Genomic DNA, 22,182 nt, shown 5'->3' on the forward strand with positions numbered 1-22,182 from the left:
ACAAACTAACATAACCAAATGATATTTCATCAACATCAAATAGCTCTACAAAAGTCATTTCTGACTGGTAATTACTCTGCACAAAAATAACTCTTGACATTATAATTATCACTAATTCTTAAAATGAACTATTTAAAGAAAAGTTTGCAAAGCCTCTAAACTTTTCCTGTTTCTTATTTTCCTTAATGACTCCAACTGCACAGCTTAGCAGAAGAGCAAAACACATGGAAATATATGCTACCTGTAAATTATCTTGTACTTTCCATCTCGTCCTTTGTCTGATAAGGCAACCTCATAACTGTAGGGGAAAGAAAGACCGCTGTGGGGTCCACTGGAAAGTCCAACAGGGGGAGCCCAGGACAAAACGACTGCTCTTGCCTGAATATTAGAAACCTGAGGAAGAAAAACACAGACAAAATTATTCAAATCCACTTCATACACATCAGACACTACCTCTTCCAGTAACATTTTTGTCATGATTAGTAGTGGCATAAAATTGGCTTAGTGTTAATGCAAGGCGAACAATTTTAATTACAATGAAAAACACATCATATATAGTACTTTTTTGTCAAAGTCCTGGTGTCCAAAATAGCTCCTAAAGCATCTGTCCTTATAACGTAATTCACATTAGATCCTCCAGAAAGTAAAGTCATCAGTCTTGTTCGGGAGTTTTTTTTTTAAAGGTAAGAAGCTGAATGTGAGACTTCAGTGATCTCCACGACGGCCATCACGTTACATGGAAGGAGCCACGTCCGCAGGTACTTTCCGCTTGCCTCTGAGCCTCCCATGCCAGTACCTTTCAAATCACCCTCGTTGAAGGCCTCAGTTTCCGGGAGAACCCAGTGATGGGGGAGGAGAACCATGGCTCAGGCTGAAATGTGTGTGGAGGTGATGTTTTACCTCTCTAAGCTCTGCCTTTTTCTTTTTGGGGAAGCCTCTGTGTAAGACTTCATTTGAACAAAGGACTCTGGCACCTTCAAACATCCCAACTTTCTTCCTTTACTTAGAACCAACTACACTGAGGCAGGTTCCATGCCACTGTTCCTCAGCAGGACTGAGCTCCAGCCACCTCGGGCCGTAACCTGCCTGCTAAAGAGACCCTGCAGTGGGCTTCCTGCCCTTCCATCCCAGGTGCCCACTCTAGCTGGTGCTTCCTGGGGCACACCCCCCAACCCCCCCCCCCCCCCCCCCCCCCCAGATACACTGTTTGCACTCCAATCTTTGTTTTAGAGTCCATTTCTGGAGAAACTCAACCTAACGCACAGTCTAATTCTTTGCAATAAATCAACAGAACTTTGATGTTCTAATTTTCTAAAGGTTATTTTGCTGCTCTCTGGATACTGGTCTCAATAACATTAAAAACAAGGGTTAATATACATGCTAAAGCTTCATGTTCATAAAGACTTTATAGTGACAGATTATTAGTCTATGGGTAGAGATACATAAACTACTCAGTTTCCCCTTTTTTCATCCATTTTTGTCACTATCTGATCAATACAGAGTATTAAAATGTAATACAAAATAATTTAAAAACATGAATAATATGGACTGTGAATACTGAATTTCTTTTTAGGCTGTCATTCTTTCCAAGTTTAGCAGCGATCCCTCCGTATCATTTTTATTCCATATAGACAAAGCAGCAAGATCTATTTAACCAATTATTTAGTCAAATCCCTGCTCATCATTTAAGACCTAGCCAGCCCTCACTATCCCCACGTAAACTTCCCTGAAGTCTTTCACCTGTCATCACTCTTCTGTTCTACAGCACCTGGTTATCTTTACCTCTGCAAATCGAGTTTATGGCATTTGTCTACCTTTCCCACAGGACTGTGGGACTTCCTAAGGACAGGACCCAAGTCATATTCAACTGTGAGCAGTGGTTGCTTAGTAAATGTCTGTTGAATGAAAAATAAAAATCAAAGGGAGTGAGACAGTCTGAGTTTGTGATACAGGTGACACAGGGGATGGCAGACCAGCATTACATACCTCTTAAAAAAAACTCTGGGGAGACACTCTTAAGAATCAAACTCCACCCTTTGTGCTATGACTCCAGACTAGCATCTCCTCTTGCCCTGTCCCCCGACCCTCCTGTGCTATACACCCCTTCAGGATGCCATTCCCTTTCATGCCCCTATAACTTAGCTTCTGACTTTCCTGCTTTCTAACGTAGGATCTCTGCCTCAAAGAGCACCAACATGGTGAAGAGAGACGGATGCGTGAGAGATGGCCTCATAGCAGACACACGGCACAGAGAGACCCAGAGCAGCTTGCGGGCAATTCTGGAAAGGTTTCTGTACATTCCTGCCTAAACCCATGCTGAGAATCAACCACTGTTTTCTTTGTGCTCTGGTCACATTCTGCTGGTACCTATGCTGGGCAATCATTTCATTGTACTGTGCCTTAGTTGGTTATTTGTGCGTTCATTCTCCCGACTAGATTTTAAGGCAGTGCTTCTACAATGCATACCAGGATATCTGCTGCATTCTTTGATACACCATTAATGAGTCATCTTGAGGTACTGGTATCTCATAAAACTAACTGACTTCCTGATGTTTTTTTCTTTTTTCTTCTAATGTTTATTTTTGAGAATGAGAGAGAGAGCAGGGGAGGGAGGGGGGAGGGAGGGAGGGAGGGAGGGAGAGAGAGAGGAGAGAGAAAGAATCCCAAGTGGGTTCCTCGCTGTCAGCACAGAGCCGGATGTGGGGCTCAATTCCAGGAACCATGAGATCGTGACCTGAGCCGAGATCAGGAGTCAGACGCTTAACCAACTGAGCCACCCAGGCACCCCCAGAGATAACGTGAGAGAGAGAGGGGACAGAGGATCTGAAGCGGGCTCTGTGCTGACAGCAGAGAGCCCGATGCGGGGCTCGAACTCACGAACTGTGAGATCATGACTCGAGCTAAAGTCAGATGCTTAATGGACTAAGCCACCCAGGCGCCCTCTCTAGTTCCCATGAGCAAGCCTTAAGAAAGCAAACTGTGCTCTGAACGCAGGTCTCCGTACACATGCACTCTTCCAATAGGCCAGACTGTGGGAAGCACACTTTGAGAACTCTACATCATTTTCAAAGACAGCAGCCATGGCTTCTGAGAATTCTTTCCTGGAGCTAAGCAGCCTGCCACCTAGATTACTACCACTGGTCTGGAACCAATTCCCCCCTGTACTCCTGTTCCCTCTCTTTCAGACTCCAGGGCCTCAGGTTTCCATTCTTTAAGGCACTGGAATCCTCCTGAGAGAAAGAATGCCTCGTCTCTGTTAGAACTTGGAACTCACTTCCGTTTCAAGGATGATGCCAGGAAATTGCATGGTGCCCTTCAAGAGAATGTCACGTAAAGGGGAACCCTCAGCACCAGACGCACACCCCAAGTGTCCAGGGAGGTGATAACCTTAATGAGAGACCCGAGCTCTAAGAACTCTGACTGGTTCAGGCCTACTTCAGAGTGAAAGCAATCTCAGAGGAGCAGTAACTTCTAAGTCCCCCCCCCCCTCTCTCTCTCTCTCTCTTTCTCCGTGGGGAAAACTTTCTCACCAGCAGTGACCACTGAACTACACGAGGGCAGCTAATCTGACAGTCACAAGGAACATCATGGCTGACATCCGAAAGAAGATTAGAAGCCATAACACGAACTGACTTCCTGATGTTTAATTATCCGACTGTAAATAGAAGTCAATCTCCTTTATGATGATAATAAAAGTGATGATCTCTAGTTACAAAATCATTGGGCAAGACCCAAACTGACACTTTGTTTGGCACCAGAGATGTAAAAGGTCTGTTGGGGAGGTTACGAGTAGCAAGACTTCAGAGAATTAAACTGTTTTGAAGTATCTTGAAGGAATCATAAAACCATCATTTATTTCTAAATAATTACATCCTGACTAGAAATCATTGTTGCCTATATATTTGTTAAACGTAGACTCCAACTTGAGGACAGTTTCTAGTTAAAAGTGTATATATGTGCATATCCATTAGGACCTAAGACTGTATGATCACGTCGCTATTTGATTCACCATCTTTCACTCACCTTGTGCCCCCCCTCTCTCCTGTTCATTATTTTAGTACTTTTCTGTAAAATGTTACTATCTTAATTCTTAGGCCATATTATATGCAAATTATATTTATTATTTGGAACAAAAATACCATTTACTCTCATCAAGTTACTAAACTGTTCCTCCCATGTTAAAAAATATTTCTGTGTAAGTAAGTAGCTTCTAAATCTGGTCAGGACTTTGGAGTTAACTATGTGGGAGGCCTGCAGATCCAATTAGGGAGAACGCTAAGGAAATATTACCATGGAAATATTGGCTTCACTTCAGAAGTACCATCATGAAAAATAATAACACAATGGAAAAGTTAAAAGCAAAAGGTCAGAGATCGTTACTCAAAAAAAAAAAAAAAAAAAAAAAAAAAGAGAGACTCAAATCTAGGAATTTCACCATCATCTGTTTCTATAATCCCTCAAGTGCTAAGAACTGCCAAACCTTTTCAGATACACTGTTGTTTATTTTTCGAGGAATGGCTTCTTGGAGGGGCAATTGTTTCTCTTAGGTCAGTGCACTCACTTCTGGAACCGACAAATCAATTGTTCCCACAAGCTAAACATTAGCGGAGGGAAACAATGCAGGTTACATTTATTTACATCCTGAAAATAAACAGCCCGGCGGTAAGTGGGAGGCTGCATCTAGCACTGTCATCAGAGCAGATCAAAGGCTGGAGGTGGCAGGTACTGGGAGAGGTTTATTCCTCAATCACTTAGAACAGGAGCAAAATTGTTTCTCTGATAGAGCAGTGGCTAGGACCCTGGTCCCCAAGGCACCTAACTCTTACAGTCTCAGGACAAATACCTAGCAAATCCATACGGTTTTACTCCATGACTCAGTATTTGGATCTTTATAGTATCCAGGTTTCTGTAGAGTAAATGACTTGCTCAACTCAGTGTGCCCAAAGCTCTAGAAAGATGACCGGAACCCACAAATCTTAAAAATTCCTTCTACACCTAACACAAACCATCTACAAAATCTCAGAGAAAAAATATGTGCCTTTTATTTAGACGTGTTATCAGATGTGGCTGAAAGAAAAAAAAAAATCAGGAACAAAATGCCCAACTTGCTGAACTCTGCTTCTTTCCCTGGAAGGCAGCTGGACACCCCTCTCCCATTTCAGAGTGTGGTGGGGAATTTCACTTTTGCATACTGATAATGCTATAAACTCCAGAGAAATACCCTATCCCAAGTCCTCTCTAAATACTATATGATTTACTTCTCCCATAGTCCCATGTGGTATGTATCATCCTACCTTTGGAAGGTGAGGAAACCGAGGCTCAGGGAGGTCATGGAACTTACCCAAGGTCACAGAGACAACTAAAGGCCCAGAGGGCCAGAATGCAAAGCAGAGGCCCTTGCTCTCCATGCCTCTGCCTGGAGCTCTGGCACCAGGCTGTCCCCACATTCCACCATGCTGGCCGAACCTCATCTGATGCTGGCGGGCCTTCAGGCATTTGTCTCCCCTGCCAGAACCTAGCTGCAGCCATTGCGGTCTGCCACACGTTTATTCAGCAAATATTTGTTAAAGGTTCACAAGGTGCCAAGGACAGTGCTAGGTATTAGAGGCACAAAGATAAATAAGACCCAGTCATGAATAAGACCTTCAGACAGAGACAGGGGAGAAGAGGAAGGGAGGAAAAATGTGTAAACAACTAACTGGGCTGGGAAGGACGAGTGGGCGATCACCAGGCAGAGAAGGTTTAGGCGGGGCCAAGGGGGAAGGAATGACCCCCGTAATATGTCCCCATCCTAATCCCTGGAACCTATGCATAAGTTGCCCTAAAAGGTGAAAGGGACTTTGCAGATGTGATTCATTGCAGATCGTGTGAGACAGAAACAATCCTGGATTATTTGGGTGGGCTCAGTGTAGTGACAAGGGTCCTTATAAGTGAAAGAGCGGGGCAGGAAAGTCAGAGTCAGAGAAGGAGACAGGAGGATGGAAGGAGCCGTGAGCCAAGGAATGCAGGCAACCTCCAGAAGCAGCCGGAAAACATGAAGGAACGGATTCTCCCCAGAGCCTCCAGAAAAAATGTCGCCTGCCAACAGATGCTAGCTTAGTGAGACCCATTTTGGACTGTCTAACCACTCAGATGACAATCTTACAAATTTTGCACCTCGTGTCGTATCTGTTTACATAAAAGCTGGTCTATCCACCCTGCTCCAAAAAATGTAAAGAGTAAGCACTTAATAAATGCTGAATCAAGGAAAGGACTTGATTTAAGCACCATTTAAATGGTGCTTTTTTTTCTAATCTTGCTAGAGCCACACGATCCTAACAAACATAGACTCTGTCACTTCTGCCGTAAAGAAATGACAAGGAATAACTCAAGAAAAACCCAGTGTGTGTTCACATGACGAAGGCAGGCCTGTGAAGTTCTGTGACTGTGTTTGAGACAAATAACCTGTTGTTCTGCCTTCTCGATTAGGACTCCTGTTTTCTTCATGGAGTTTCCTTCTTTTTGCTATACCACGAATATATATACTATATACCACGATTATGTCCCCAAGCTTTTTCTAACCTCTCCCTATATTCCACCCCCAGCCCCCAAAATATCATCCATTCTTACTCCCACAGCTTGAACTATAAATCTATGCGTGTGATCTGATCACTATCTCTTTCCCCTCTCTCCCCAGCACTGCCCTACCAGACATATATGACTGCCCCTGCATTTACTTCCTTGGTGCCCTGCCAGTGAAACACACTCAACATGTCCAAGAATATCACTGGAAATCAAAAAAACTACACAAACCCATTCTAGAGGAATGCACAGATTACTGGGAAAAAGCAAATGGCATAAAATGTATTACACATATACATACACGCAGAGCACAGTGAAGCTGGGGGTAGTACCCACCCCAGTGGGTATACAGAACCCAGTACCCACAGGGGTTCTATGTACCAGGTGGAGAATCCCACTTGATGGGCAGGGACAGCAATGAAGGGAGACTCTTGGAGGCAGCAACTCCTCAGTGGAGGCATTGGAGCCTGAAAGCCCAGCTATCTGAGAGGTCATAACGCCTTACTGACTTCTCTAGGCAGTTCCGGTATGCATCCTCTCCTTGACACGCCTAGGGCCACCACCTGAATTCTGCCTCCTGTACCCTCCTGCCAGAGCTACAGTAACAGATTCTTGGTGCCTACCTCCCTGGGTCCATCCTTTTCTCACCCCGATGCATCTGCCAACCGTCCGTGCATCCTAAAACTATAGCCGTGACTATGTAACTTCTATGCCCCGAAACTCTCGTGGCAACCTGCTCCTTACACCAGAGTAAGTGCAGACTCCCCGCTCCAGGAGTTCCCTGTGGGACCCATACTCCAACACACCTGCTTTTAGGTTTTAGTCAAACTCAACTGTGTACCCTGAGGCATGTTTGAGCTCTTCTGTTAAAAAGCCTCAGGATTTGAAACGCACGAGGGATCAAGGTTTTCCAATTGGGCCGGAAAACATCCAAAGAACTTTGGCTCTCTGACCTCAGATGAAAGGCTGAGTCAACGTTTTCAATTTTTCACTTGGATTTCAAAGCATTTGGCAAAATCAGACCTAAAACGTCACAATATCATCACTCCCACCAATATTTTTTTTTGCCATTACACTCAATATCTTGGACTTCTTTTCAGCTAATATTTAAATGCCTTTTTGAAATTTACCTGGAAAAATACTCGGAATCACTGAGGCTTTCAAAAATTATTATTACTATATTTACACAGGTTCAAAGAAATTGCCAAAAGAAAACAGTTGTATAGACCTGTGGGAGGGAAGGGTGTCAGGGGGACGCTATGTGTCCTTGGAAGCAGGGAAGAATACCTAATTGCATTCAGAATATCTAAATAAAGGACACATTTTGGTGGATTGTGACAGAACAGAAGACTGTTGTTCTATATTTTCATGCTCCATTAATAACACTGTTTCATAGTTTATAAATAATCAGCAATAGGAAGGGGCCCTTTTGTTTACCTACGATGTGGTGAAAGAAAAGCACACTTGAAATGCTTAAGAATGTGTCATTTATGCTGAGAAATCCAGAAGACATACCTGTGGTTTCTCTATTCCTGAAAGAATGTCTTGCACCCTCTTTACTTCCAACTCATACTCTGCATGGAGAAAGAGAAAAAAAGACAAGCCGTTAATACCATTAGGAGGCAATAATGTTGCCAAGTTCCTCCTCCAAGGCCTTTAACTATAGCGAGCATTAAGTCAGTTGCCCGTTACGGTGAACTTTGGGTACCACAGACAGGATCATGAAAATTCAGAATGGGAAGGATGTTGGGGTGGGGATTTCACTGTGGTTGTGCTAACTTGCCACTGACTCGGTTCACATATTCACAAAGTTGACGAGATTAACACTGAGTCCCTTCTAATAACTCAACAGGCAACAGAAAATAAAAGGTCCTAAGAAGGAGAGAAATGGGTGCAGCTAGAAGCTGAGAGCAATTAAGAGATGAGGTTGAAGAGACAGTGGCCGATTCATCGAGGGCTCGGAGTTCAGATATTTTAGTTCAGGTTTTATTCAAAGTTCAGTGGGCAGTCTCTGAAGTGTTTAAGTAGAGGGACTGACGTGATCTTTTTTTTTTTTCCCCCAAGTCTGAAAAGATCTGTTTGGTTTTGCAGGAATAATGGACATACAGAAGGCAGGAGCGACTGTGGAAAAATCAGTCAGTACATTGCCGTACTGGTCCAGGTGAAGAAGGATAGAGCTGGCCTGGGTTGGGATGGTGGTGAAAACGGAACTGGTTTTGGAGGTATGGGTGCTAAAGGACTGGGTGTGACAGTCGAGGGTGAGGGAATGAACAGAAAGATAATTCCCTGTTTTGGGCTTGATCAACTGGATGGATGAGGATATCTTTTAATAAGATGGGGAAGCGGGCAAGTTTTGCACTGGGGCAAGAAATGTTTTAAAAACAAAGGGAGGACAGTGCTTAGAGTAGAGAGGATGGGGAGGGAAGAGTATGTGTAAAAGAAGGATAAGAGACTTTAAACTTGACTGTTTTGCAGAGGAATCCCTTGACTTTCGCAACCTACTTGATGTAATCTAATTTTGAGTTTACAGATTAACTGTTAAACCTAGTTTATGAGGTAAATGCTAGAGTTACATGATTACCAAGATATATGTCCTCACCCTCAAATAGTTCAAGTCTAGTGAGGGGGAAATGAAAGCAGCAGGCAATTCCATGTGATACATACTCAAGACAGAGCATTCTAGAAGGCTTCCTAAGCACCAACATCTAGCTGACCCTGTGGCCAAGCAGGCCACTGGAGGTGACGGGAGACGTGGAACAAGGGGGTGAGAGGTTAGTAAGTCCAGCTCTTTCGGAGGCTCTTCATACTCATTGCTCAGGTCAATCTCAAAGTCACCTTTTAAAAGAATCCCACCTCAACCCCACCCCCTGCTCAGCCTCCAGTCATTCTGCAGTCCCACTTATTTCCTTTCTTGTGGCTACCAAAATCTAAAAGTTCTCTTATTCATGTGTTCTCGTTTACTGCTTTTCTTTCCTACTAAAATATAAGCTTCAGGAAGGCAGAGATGCTACAGATCCAAAAAAAAACAATTTTTTTTTTTTTTTCTGTAAAGAATCAGGTGCCTGGGTGGCTCAGTCGGTTGAGCGTCCGACTTCGGCTCAGGCCATGAACTCACTACTTGTGAGTTCGAGCCCCGTGTCGGGCTCTGCGCTCACAGCTCAGAGCCTGGAGCCTGCTTCTGATTCTGTGTCTCTGCCCCTTCCACACTCTGTCTCTCAATAATAAATAAACGTTAAAAAAAAAGAAAAAGAATCAGACAGTGAATATTTTTCAATTGGCACATAGACCACTGTCACATATTCTTCTTTGTTGTTATATCCCTGTGAAAACGTAACAATCTCCTCAGTTTGTGACTCACACACAACAGACCATGGGGCTGACTGCAGTGTGCGGACCCCTTTGGTAGGACACACTCAGGATTTAGCCCACAGCACCTAGCACCGTTCCTGTGTGATCCAAGCTCAATAGCTTTGTTACCTAAATAAATGAACCAAGCCCAAGTGAAAAATAGTAAGACTTCAGGGTACCCGTGTGGTTCAGCCGATTAAGCATCCGATTTCGGCTCAGGTCATGATCTTGCAGTCTGTGAGTTTGAGCCCCACGTCGGGCTCTGTGCTGATAGCTCAGAGCCTGGAGCCTGCTTTGGATTCTGTGTCTCCCTCTCTTTCTGCCCCTCCCCCACTTATGTACGCATGCGTGTGCTCTCTCTCTCTCTCTCTCTCTCTCTCAAATATAAACAAACATTAAAATATTTTTAAATAAATAATAAGACTCGTAGCTGGCACCACCATAAACTTTAAAAGGATCAGTTCTTCATTGTTTCTTACTGCATTCTATTTAGAAGATGTTTACTTCTATTTTGGTGAGAAAAAGAAACGGACTGGTGTTTAAATTGCAGGTGTTTTGTATTACAACAAAAAGAAACTTCACATTCAAAAGGCCAAATGACACCCTTGTTTATAGTCATGTAATCTTGTTAAGATATAGATAATGGTTTATACCCATAAGTCAAACACGCACATACCCTCACATTTTCTGGAAGCTCGTACTAAGCAGACTCTACATTTATCTCATAATCTGAGGGGTTGATTGTCAGTACAAAAGTAAAGTAAGCACAGTTGCAATATACGAACTGGTTCGGTTGTCAAAGACCAAACTTTCTGAATCTCTGGGTATTCTAGAGTTTGCAGGAACCTATGGTTTCAGACACTCATAGAAATAGACACATTCACAGAACCAGCTGGAGGAGGCCACTGCTTCCTTCCGCCATCACAGATACCAGGACCAGAAGCCAGAAGCCACACCCCACCCTTGAGGTAATAAAGGTTGAGACTAGAGCGGAGATAATCACCTATTCGACAACGAAGGGAAGTACTAAAGAGCTCAGCATAAGAAGTATCCTCAGGACTATGTACTAGATACAGGGCCTGAAAGAGGGAAGCAAAAAAGGACGCTTTGTCCCACAAAAATTGGAGGCCCCTCCCTCTGGCCAGCTTTCAAACGCAGATGACAGGAGAAATGGCCAGGCTTTTGACAGAAAAAGGAAAAAAATGAGAAAGGAGGTTGGATTAGAAGGGGGAGAGGGTGGGGTAGAGATCTGTTTAAAATGAAAAAGAATGGGTTGTGGGTAAGAGCCAGAAATACAAGGGAAAGGTCCTGACTGAGATAAAAACAACTTCTGAAGAGAGGTCAGGACTGTCCAGGTTTGTCTTTGATTATAGCAGTGAAAGCTGACGTGTTCTGAGCACCCAGCTACGTGCTGGTTGAGGGGCCAACACCTTGCTCATTTTTACAACATCCCCTGCAAGACGGACATGCTCTGCTCAGTCTTCTGACAGTGTGGGCAGGACTGAAGTCTATTTTGTCCATCACAGTTTTCACCTTCGGTGCTGAGTACAACACCTGCAGGCATATGACAGATGAGGAGAAGGAATGAATGAGGAAACTGAGGCTCAGACAGCAGATGTGATCTCCCCGAGGGATATAAGACCAGTACCTGGTCCAAAAGCAAAGAGAACGTCTCACTGCATTATGACAAATTAATAGGGATCTGGGGGTCACAAGGGAGAGGATGTGGAGAGACAAGAGCGGAGGGTGTTTTGCCCCGGGGTGCATGGAAGAAGGAAGGCAGCAGGAGAAACCATCCAGATCCCATGAGAGGGTTTGTATTGGGGTTTTTTGTTGTTGGTGTTGTTGTTGTTGTTGTTGGTGGTGGTGGTGGTGGTGGTGGTGGTGTGTGTGTGTGTGTGTGTGTGTGTGTGTAAATCTCGGAGAAAGCTGTCAGAGAAATAGAGCAAAGGCCTCTGGATCTGGGCAGAAGGTATGTGAGAAAGGGAAGAAAAAGTAGGGCATGAATGGAGCCAAATAAACAAAGGATTCAGAGAAGATCAAAAACCCAAAGGGCAGGGCGAGGGGAGGAAAGGTAGTGACAGGACAATCAATGCCCCATTATATCAGGAGAAATGCGGTATCAAAGCCAGACTGGATTCCTTCTTTCTTTCAAGACTCTAAAATGTGAATATGGAAAAAGAAGAGAAAAATGCATCCGCACCACATTTACTGAATGCTTTTCCATTTGTGCTGCCACAGGCTAAGGATAAATAAATGCCAGGCATACAATATGCACACACAAGAGTGAAAATAAAATCCCTTTAACTGAGCTAAAGTGACAGTTACCACGTGTAAAATAAACTCTTGTCCGAAAGCTAGCAGTCTGGTACGAAATGCCAAAATTCACGACTCTACTACCTAAATAACCGAGTTCACTTGGACCCTGGCCTACCTCTCCCAAGGCAAGATTTAACCGGGCCTCGGAGAAGTCTATGAATTATCACCCTTTCCATTAAACAGCCTCGGAGCTCAGCTATTCAGTGTATTTCAGAGTCTGGGTAAAGCTTTCGCTTGCTCGCCATGCTTTCTTTCTCTGTGTCTCTACTTCTCCCTCTCTCATGCTCTCACACACACATATCGTGAGTGAGGAAGAACAGCTAATGCGGTCACAAAAATTTATGAGCAAAACCAAAAAGAATAGTTCCGGTGATCTGTCTTCAGGAAATCTTTCATATCAAGTTAAAAAGAAAACTACGGGAAGCCTGGGTGGCTCAGTCGGTTAAGCGTCTAACTCTTGACTTTGGCTCAGGTCATGATCTCACGGTTTGTGAGTTCGAGCCCTGTGTCGGCTCCACGCTGACAGCGCAGAGCCTGTTTGGGATTCTCTCTTTCAAAATTAATAATAATAATAATTAAGAAAAGAAAACTATGTCTCGTTTGTCTCTGTGTTTACCTCTTAAAGAATTTGGTGTGACAGCCGAGCAACAGATTGTCCTAGAAGAGGGGAATAAAAGGGGTGGGGGGAGACACTTGGGTGGCACAGTCGGTTTAGCATCTGACTTCAGCTCAGGTCATGATCTCACAGCTCATTATTTCGAGCCCCACATCGGGCTCTGTGCTGACAGCTTAGAGTCTGGAGCCTGCTTCAGATTCTGTGTCCCTCTCTCACTCTACCCCTTCCCCACTCATACTCTCCCACCTTCCCTCCCTCCCTCTCTCTCTCTCTCTCTCTCTCTCTCTCAAGAATAAATAAACATTAAAAAAAATTAAGGGGCACCTGGGTGGCTCAGTCGGTTAAGCGTCCGACTTCAGCTCAGGTCACGATCTCATGGTTCGTGGGTTTGAGCCCCGCGTTGGGCTCTGTGCTGACAGCTCAGAGCCTGGACCTTGCTTTGGATTCTGTGTCTTCCTCTCTCTCTGCTCCTCCCCCACTCATGCTTTCTCTCTCTCTCTCTCTCTCTCTCAGAAATAAACATTAAAAAAATTTTTTTTAATTAAAAAAAAAAAGAAGAGGAAAAAAATGCAAGGTTCTGTTACAGGGTTGTAGGATGAGGTTCTTTTCATTATCATGTCTGCCTTCTTCCCCCTGGTTTGCAGCAAGGAAATTAATCCACAGGCAAATCTTACAGGCCAACTTGTATTTCTTTCTCCTCGCATTAAAACTGCCACGAGTTAAGCAAACAGATTAAAATCATTTTCTTCCTGCTTTAATTTTGTTGCAACCATGGCTGATATGGATAGACATGACAACCCACCTTTCATATCACTACCTTCTTAACACTGAAAAACCTTTCCCTTGCAGTGAAGATGGTGCTGATCAATAAAAAAGGATTATAGGGTACTCTCAGTGCTCCAAACAGAACAGGCGTGTTGTTTTGCAGATACAGACACATTTGGGAGGTAGGTAATTTCTTAAAAAGGAGTTAAGATGGGAGCCTCTAGTTTCAACATGTCCCAAGGAGTTGAGAACCACCCAAATTGCAAATGACAAAAAAAAAAAAAAAAAAAAAAAAAAAAAAAAAGGGGGAAGGGGGATTCAGCTCAGTGATTTACATTTTTCTTCATCCCCAAAGAAATCTCCTCCCAAGAAAATAAAGCATTTTTTAGCAAAGGGAAAGTTAAAATAAAAATACACAAGCAAGCAAATATACTTTAAAAAAAAAAAAAAAAACGAAGAAGAAAAAAAGCAACAACAACCCACACACATAGAGAGAATATGTGTCATGTGAAATTTAAACTTTCCACAAATAATGGTTTTCATGTTTGCTCCAAAAAGAACTGTAAGTTCAGACTGTTTGAATAACTGTAAGGCCTAAACTAATTAAAATATCCCCCTTTATAAACACAATTTACTTCTTTGGTTTGCTTCACATTTTTTCCATCTTAGAAAAGAAATACAGCTAGACACTTAGCTGCTAGCTATAGAATGTATTTATGGCTGTAACAGCCCCTTCATTCCAATGGAATGACATCAGCATTATTTCTCTGTAAACCTTCCGTCTAGTTCTCATCCGCACGGCTCATTTACAGATATGCCCGGCATAACAGAATATGCTTTCTCAGATTTGCCAAAGAGCTGACTTAGCTACTATCTTTAACACATTATATATAATAAACAAGGGGTGTGGAAAATATGCAACTTCTTGCCATGCCCATTTTAGGGATAAGAGACTTCAACTCACTACTCAAGAAAAGAACTATATGAACAGAAATAAATCCTTTTGGATGAAAAAAATATGACTCAATAATTAAGGACAAGTTGAATATCCAATCACTGCCTACCAATGCTAATGAGAATGAATGGGGATGAAGTAAGATGGCTTAAGAATGCTTACTGAATTGCTTTTCTAATGAGAGAAAAAAAAATTAGCGATTTTCATTTTTGAAATACTACCTATGCTGAGAAAAACAAAGAATCAATAAATGCACACAAAAGTAGTATTAATTACTTAAGAACCTCCATTTAGTGATTATAATCCAGAGTTAATGGTGTTAAAATCAAATATTAAAAATGTACAAAATCACAAGGAATACATTTACATAATCTAGGACAATGCAGTTAATCCCCAAGGACAAATATTCCAGGAATATCTTCAGATATCAAACATCCTGATGCTAAAAATACAAAAATAAATATCTCTCTAGCCATTTAGCTGGTTAAGTGGTTACTCTACTGGAAATTCTGAAAGATAGCCAAGGGAATACCAGACTCTCAACACTAACGAGAAAGCAGCAGGCAGGTGAACATATGTTGTGGGACGCTGCCTTCCAGTCTAGGGAAATATTTCTAAGAGAACTTGGGTTCCCAACAGATTGTGGAGCCTTAAGAGAAAGAGCAGAGATGAATTCCTTTTGCAGGTGGAGTGCCTGGCTGGAGAGGAGGGATGGCCAGAGGACATAAATGGGACAGGGTCGGGGTGGGGGGGGTGCTAGTTTCCTCTAAGCTTTTGTCGATATTTCTGGAACTGAGTAGAAAGAATGATTTTCTTTCCTGGTCCAGGATTTGAGCAAAGTCCTACCGGGAATATTTACATTAGCCTACTCGTAGGCAAAAATGGGTCTCTTCAGGCAAAAGCTGTCCACCACTGAAGGTAGTAAGAGGGACAAAAGAGAAGTGGTAGGTCTAGGACCTGAATGAAAAGGGAAAGCACCAGATACAAACAATACTTCTGTTGACTCTCAGGTCAACTCAAAGTTTATGTCTCAGCCACCTTCTTTGAATGCCAACTAAACTGGGGTCTACCTGAAATACTAGGAGATTCTAGGTTCATTTCTGCCAACTGCCTAAGAAACATTCTTGTGTTTACTTCACAAAAATCGTACTTCTGCATGGAACTGGACACACACAGCTAGCATTTTTAAGAACATCAAATTAAATAGGGATGAAAACCCCACAAAAATGGATAAAGTATTAGGTAGATATGCTTGCCTGGCAAGCTTGATTCTACACCAGTCCTGTCCTTTCCCTCCCTCTGTCTGTTTGAGACGTTTCACTGGCTAGCTGAGCCCTAACCTGTGCCAGATATAGCTCTTTTATTTTGGGGGAAGGCTCAACGCCATGATTATCCAGCAAGAACTGGTGCCCTCCCTGGGTGTGTAACAGGAAGGCAATCGCTTAAACACAGGATAGAGCGACTTACAAAGGTAATTAAAGTTTATACACTACTTTCTGTGCTGGCGTCTGTAAACGTTTCCACAAAATGTTTTTTCATTAAGATTTGGCATGTCACATTGAAAACTTCTCAAGTAGCTTATTCAAAATTTTTGCAAAACTGTGTCAACTGACAGGCAGAACCCAGAGAGAACAATTTTGTAACACATTAAATCTGAAAAAGAATCTTAATATTTTTTTTAATTTAAAAAATGTTTTCTTATTTATTTTTGAGAGAGAGAGAGAGAGACAGAGTACCAGCAGGGGAGAGGCAGAGAGAGAGGGAGACACAGAATGTGAAGCAGGTTCCAGGCTGAGAGCTGTCAGCATGGAGGCCAAAGCAGGGTTTGAACTCATGAACCTTGAGATCATGACCTGAGCTGAAGTGGGACACTTAACTGACTGAGCTACCCAGGTGCCCCAAGAATTTTAATATTTATACCACCTATATAGCAAGTTTTGAAGTTTTTATTCCTACATTTTCTTTCTTTCCTTCCTTCCTTCCTTCCTTCCATCCATCCATGTTACATAACATACAGTGTAGTCTTGGCTTCAGTAGAACCCAGTGATTCGTCACTTACATACAACACCCACTGCTCATCCCAACAAATGCCTTCCTTAATGCCCATCACCCATTTTACCCAGCCCCACCAACCCTTAGTTTGTTCTTTGTATTGAAGAGACTCTTATGGTTTGCCTGCCTCTGTTTTTATCTTAGTTTTCCTTCCCTTCCCCTATGATCATCTGTTAAGTTTCTCAAATTCCACATGAGTGAAATCATGTGGTATCTGTCTTTCTCTGACCCAATTATTTCGCTTAGCATAACATCCTCCAGTTCCATACATGTTGTGACAAATGGCAAGATTTCATTCTCTTTCATTGCCAAGTAGTATTCCATTGTGTGTGTGTGTGTGTGTGCGTGTGTGTGTGTGTGTGTGTGTGTATTATACACTACATCTTCTTTATCCATTCATCAGTTGATGGACATTTGGGATCTTTCCATAATTTGGCTATTATTGAAAGCACTGCTATAAACATTGGGGTACATGTGCCCCTTGGAATCGGCACTCCTGTATCCTTTGGATAAATTCCTAGTAGTGCAATTGCTGCATCATAGGGTAATTCTATTTTCAATTTTTTGAGGAACCTCCATACTGTTTTCCAGAGTGGCTCCACCAGTTTGAATTCCCACCAACAGTGCAAGAGGGTTCCCCTTTCTCCAAATCCTTATCAACATGTGTTGTTTCCTGAGTTGTTAATTTCAGCCACTCTGACCAGTGTGAGGTGGTATCTCATTTTGGTTTGGATATTTCCCTGATGATGAGCGATGCTGAACATCCTTTCGTGTCTCTGCCATGTGGATGTCTTCTTTGGAAAAGTGTCTATTCAGGTCTTCTGCCTGTGTCTTCACTGGATTATTTGTTTTTCAGGTGTTGAGTTTGGTAAGTTCTTTGCAGATTTTGGATACTAACCTTTATACGGCATGTCATTTGCAAATATCTTCCCCCATTCCCCCCAGTTGACTTTTAGTTTTGCTGATTGTTTCCTTTACTGTGCAGAAGACTGTTATCTTGATGAGGTCCCAATAGTTCATTTTTGCTTTTGTTCCCCTTGCCTCCGGAGACGTGTCAAGTCAGAAGTTGCTGCGGCCAAGGTCAAGGAAGTTGCTGCCTGTTTTCTCCTGTAGGATTTTGATGGTTTCCTGTCTCATACTTAGACCTTTCATCCATTTTGAATTTATTTTTGTGTATGGTGTAAGAAAGCACACTTACATTTTCTTAACTGATGTCTCATATGACTAACATATCCATTTGGAGGATAGGTATTCAGTGTATGTTCAAAGAATCCAGTGAAGCTCATCAGCTGATATGGGGATCAAATTCAGAGCTAATGTCATGTGGCAGGGTGCCAAATAATTCCACAGAGTTTTAGCATATGGAAAAGTCATTACCGCCCACGGTACAACCTACCCTACCCAGGAAATCAGCCAAGGATATACATGTGGGTACATATTGAAAATGCATATTAGCCACCAGGAAGGTAATGTCAATGAGTAAAAGACAGTGGACACATTAGGCAAAAGGGGAGGGTAAAGACTGTGGAAAATGGAAAAAGCCCTCACCCTATCTAAAGGGGGCAGCTACTATGTATGGCAATCAATTACTGCCAGGCAGGATCATTGGTCTAAGGTTGACAAACACTGCCATTTTCTAAAGAATCTAGAAATGGAAAAATTTTCATGAAATTGCCTGATCTGTAAAAATATACATTGTAAGACATTTTTAATCTACAGAAAAGTGGAGTAGAACTATGAACACCCATATGCCCTTCACCCAGACTTATCAATTGTTAACATTTTGCTATACTTGCACATTCACATTTTGTCTCTACATATATACACTTTTTTTTCAGAGCCATTTGAAAGGAAGATGTTGATCTTATGCTAAGATGTTAAGTTTATCCCCAAAACTTCAGCATGTCTTTCCTTTTTTTTTTTTTTAAATTTTTTTTAATGTTTTAGTTTTGACTGAGAGAGAGAGAGAGACAGAGCATGAGCGGGGGAGGGGCAGAGAGAGAGGGAGACACAGAATCCGAAGCAGGCTCCAGGCTCTGAGCTGTCAGCACAGAGCCTGACACGGGGCTCGAACTCACAGACTGAAAGATCATGACCTGAGCCGAAGTCGGACACTCAACCGACTGAGCCACCGCCACCCAGGCGCCCCCAGCATGTCTTTCCTAAGAACAAGAACTTTCTTGCACATAATCGTAACACAACCAAAAGATTTAACATTGACAGAATAAAATCTAATGTGTATTCCATACTCAAATTACCCCAACTCTTCCGATAATATCTTTAATCCTTTGCCTCCTAATCCAAGATCCAATCAAGGAACACATGTTGGATTCATTTGTCAAGTTTCACTAGACTCCTTTAACCTAGAACAGAAATCCCCTGTACTTTTTTATCTTCCTAAGGTTGATATTTTTAAAGTGTCTGGGCCAGTTTTCTTAAGGCATGTACCACTATCTGGACTGTGTGACTACATCCTCATAATTATATTCAAAACTTTCAAATATAATTTCAAATTATATTAAAAACTTTTGGCAAGAATTCTGTATAGATGTACTCCCCATCCATTACACGAGGAAGCACACAGTACCAATTTGAACCTTTTGATGATGCCCTGCACTGTGATCACTTGGTTATAGTGTTGTGTAACCTCTTTCTCCACAGTGAAAGCACCTTCTCCTCCTTTCACCTGATGATTAAACACTGATGATTTTTGCCAGAAAATATTACATTAATAGTTTCAAGATGGCAATATTCCTAATTCTACACTTTTTTCCAAGTTTATTAGTTCTTTCTCCCACTTTAAGTATCTATGAACTCATGGACTGTTTTTTATTAAAAAAATTGTAATGCTCCATTGCAATTGTTCTTTTCGATGCTAAAACTGTCCCAAATGCAGCCAGTGGGAGTCCCTTCAAGTTGTTTTCTATGCCCCTTTGTCCACTTCCTTAAGATATCTGGTTTAGGGGTGCCTGGGTGGCTCAGCCAGTTAAGCATCCGACTTCGGCTCAGGTCATGATCTCACGGTTTGTGAGTTCGAGCCCTTCGTCGGGTTCTGTGCTGACAGCTTGGAGCCTGGATCCTGCTTCAGACTCTGTGTCTCCCTCTCTCTCTCTGCCCCTCCCCTGTTTGTTCATGCTCTGTCTCTGTCTCAAAAATAAATTAACATTAAAAAAAAATTTAAAAAAACGATTTCTTGTTTAAACACCTATTTAATATTCTGGCTTAAGATCAGTTGGCCAAAAGTACAAAAATGTACAGACAGCTAGTGACAGATTTTAGTAGCATAAAGTAGAATTCATCCAAATTATTCAGATTTGTCAAAAGCCACTATTAGCCAAGGATTTACTTATTCAAAAGGGACTAGAAGGGCGCCTGGGTGGCTCAGTTGGTTGAGCGTCCGACGGCTCATGAGTTCAAGCGTCGTGTCACGCTCTGTGCTGACAGCTCAGAGCCCAGAACCCGCTTTGGATTCTGTGTCTCCCTCTCTCTCTCCCCTCCCCTGCTTGCTCACTGTCTCTCTCTCTCTCTGTCTCTCTCTCTCAGAAATAAACATTAAAAAAAATGTTTTTAACTGACTAGAAAGAAAAAGTAACATGTAAGTATTTCTGGTTTCTAAATCTTTTAGAAATTAAAGTTAAAACAAAGCAACCCAATAATCCAAGAGCCAGCCATTTTAAACAATATTTTAAAGGGCACCTGGGTGGCTCAGTTGGTTGAGCATCCGACTTTGGCTCAGGTCACGATCTCACGGTTCTTGAGTTCGAGTCCCGCGTCAGGCTCTGTGCTGACAGCTGAGAACCTGGAGCTACTTCAGATTCTGCACCTCCCTCTGTCTCTGCCCCTCCCCCACTCATGCTCTGTCTCTCTCTGTCTCTCAAAGGTAAATAATAAATGTTAAAAAAATTTTTTAAACAATATTTTAAGACATAGAAAACTTGAAACAACCATTGGGTAAAAGAAGAAATCAAAAGGAATAAATTATCTCAAAACAAATGAAAACAAAACACAACAAAGCAAATATTGTGGGATGCACCAAAAGAAGTTATAAGAGGAAAGTTCACAGCAATAAACACATACATGATGAATCTAGAAAGACCTCAAATAAACAACTTTCACCTCAAGAAACTAGAAAAAGAACAAATTAAGCCCAAAGTTAGCAGAAGGAAGGAAATATTAAGGATCAGAACAGAAATAGATGAAATACAAATCAGAAAATAGAAGGGGGACACCTGGGTGGCTCAGTCAGTTAAGTGTCTGACTCATTGTTTTGGCTCAGGTCACGATCTCACGGTTTGTGAGACTGAACCCCGCGTCAGGCTCTGCGCTGACAGGATGGAGCCTGATTGGAATTCTCTCTCTCCCTCTCTCTCCACCCCTCCCCTACGCGCTCGCTCGTTCTCTCTCTCTCTCTCTCTCTCTCTTCTCCACATAAATAAAATAAACTTAAAAGAAAAAGTAAAATAGAATCAATGGAACCAAGAGTTGGTTCTTCAAAAAAGATAAGATTGACAAACCTTTAGCTAGCCCAAGTAAAAGAGAGAGGACTCAAAATTAGAAATGAAAGAGACATTACAAATGATACTACAGAAATACATAGAATCATGACATTACTATGAACAATTACAAGCCAACAAGTTACCTAACTGAGAAGGAATGGATACGTTTCTAGAAACACACAACCTACCAAGACTGAACCAGTCAGAAAGAGGAATTAATACCAATTCTCCTCAAACTTTTCCAAATATTAAGAGGAGGGAACACTTCCAAACTTTGTGAGGCCAGCATTCCTTTGATACCAAAACCAGATAAAGATGCCACAAGAAAACTTCAGGCCACAATCTCTAATGAATATACATGCAAAAATTCTCAACAAAATATTAATAAACCAAATTCAAGAACACATTAAAAGGATTATATACCATTACTATGTGGGTAATACCCACATTACTATGTGGGTATTACATCCCTGAGATGTAATACGGATAGTTCAACACACACAAATCAATACATGTAATACATATCAATAAAATGAAAGATAAAATTACACAATCATCTTAACAAATGTAGAAGAAGCATTTGACAAACTACAACATCCTTTCATGATAAAAACCTTTTACAGATTGTATATAGAAGAAACATACCTCAACATAATATGGAGCAAAGATATGTAACAAACATTATACACAATGGAGAAAAATTGGAAGTGTTTCCACTCAGATCAGGAACAAAGCAAGGATACCCACTCTCATCACTCCTACTCAATACAGTACTGGACGTCCAAGCTAGAGCAATTAAGCAAGACAAAGAAACAAAAGGCATCCAAATGGAAATGAAAGAAGTGAAATTATCATTATTTGCTGATGATATGATGCTATACATAGAAAATCCCACACAATCAGTCAAGAACTGTTAGAATTAATCAACAATTTCAGCAAAATGGTAGGATACAAAATCAAAATACAGAAATTGATTGCTTTTCTTTACACTAATGAGGAAGCATCTGAAAAAGAATTAAACATTCCAATCACAATAAATCTGACCAAGGAAGTGAAAGATGTGTACCATG

At 41.9% G+C, this 22,182-nt stretch overlaps 1 protein-coding gene across 8 annotated transcripts in view; it reads right to left on the bottom strand.

Moving 5' to 3' along the window:
• Positions 1-22,182, bottom strand: part of FNDC3B (fibronectin type III domain containing 3B) — a 409,006-nt gene that overhangs the window by 94,401 nt on the left and 292,423 nt on the right. For all 8 annotated transcript variants that reach the window (XM_060640759.3, XM_060640755.3, XM_060640756.3 and 5 more), the window contains 2 exons: positions 8,077-8,135; positions 242-393 (listed from right to left, as the gene is read on the bottom strand). In XM_060640759.3, the coding sequence (XP_060496742.1) occupies positions 242-393; positions 8,077-8,135 (211 nt within the window). The remainder of the gene's footprint in view (positions 1-241; positions 394-8,076; positions 8,136-22,182) is intronic.

Source organism: Panthera onca, chromosome C2, assembly GCF_046562875.1.
Source record: "Panthera onca isolate mPanOnc1 chromosome C2, mPanOnc1 haplotype 2, whole genome shotgun sequence".
Lineage (NCBI taxonomy): Eukaryota > Metazoa > Chordata > Mammalia > Carnivora > Felidae > Panthera > Panthera onca.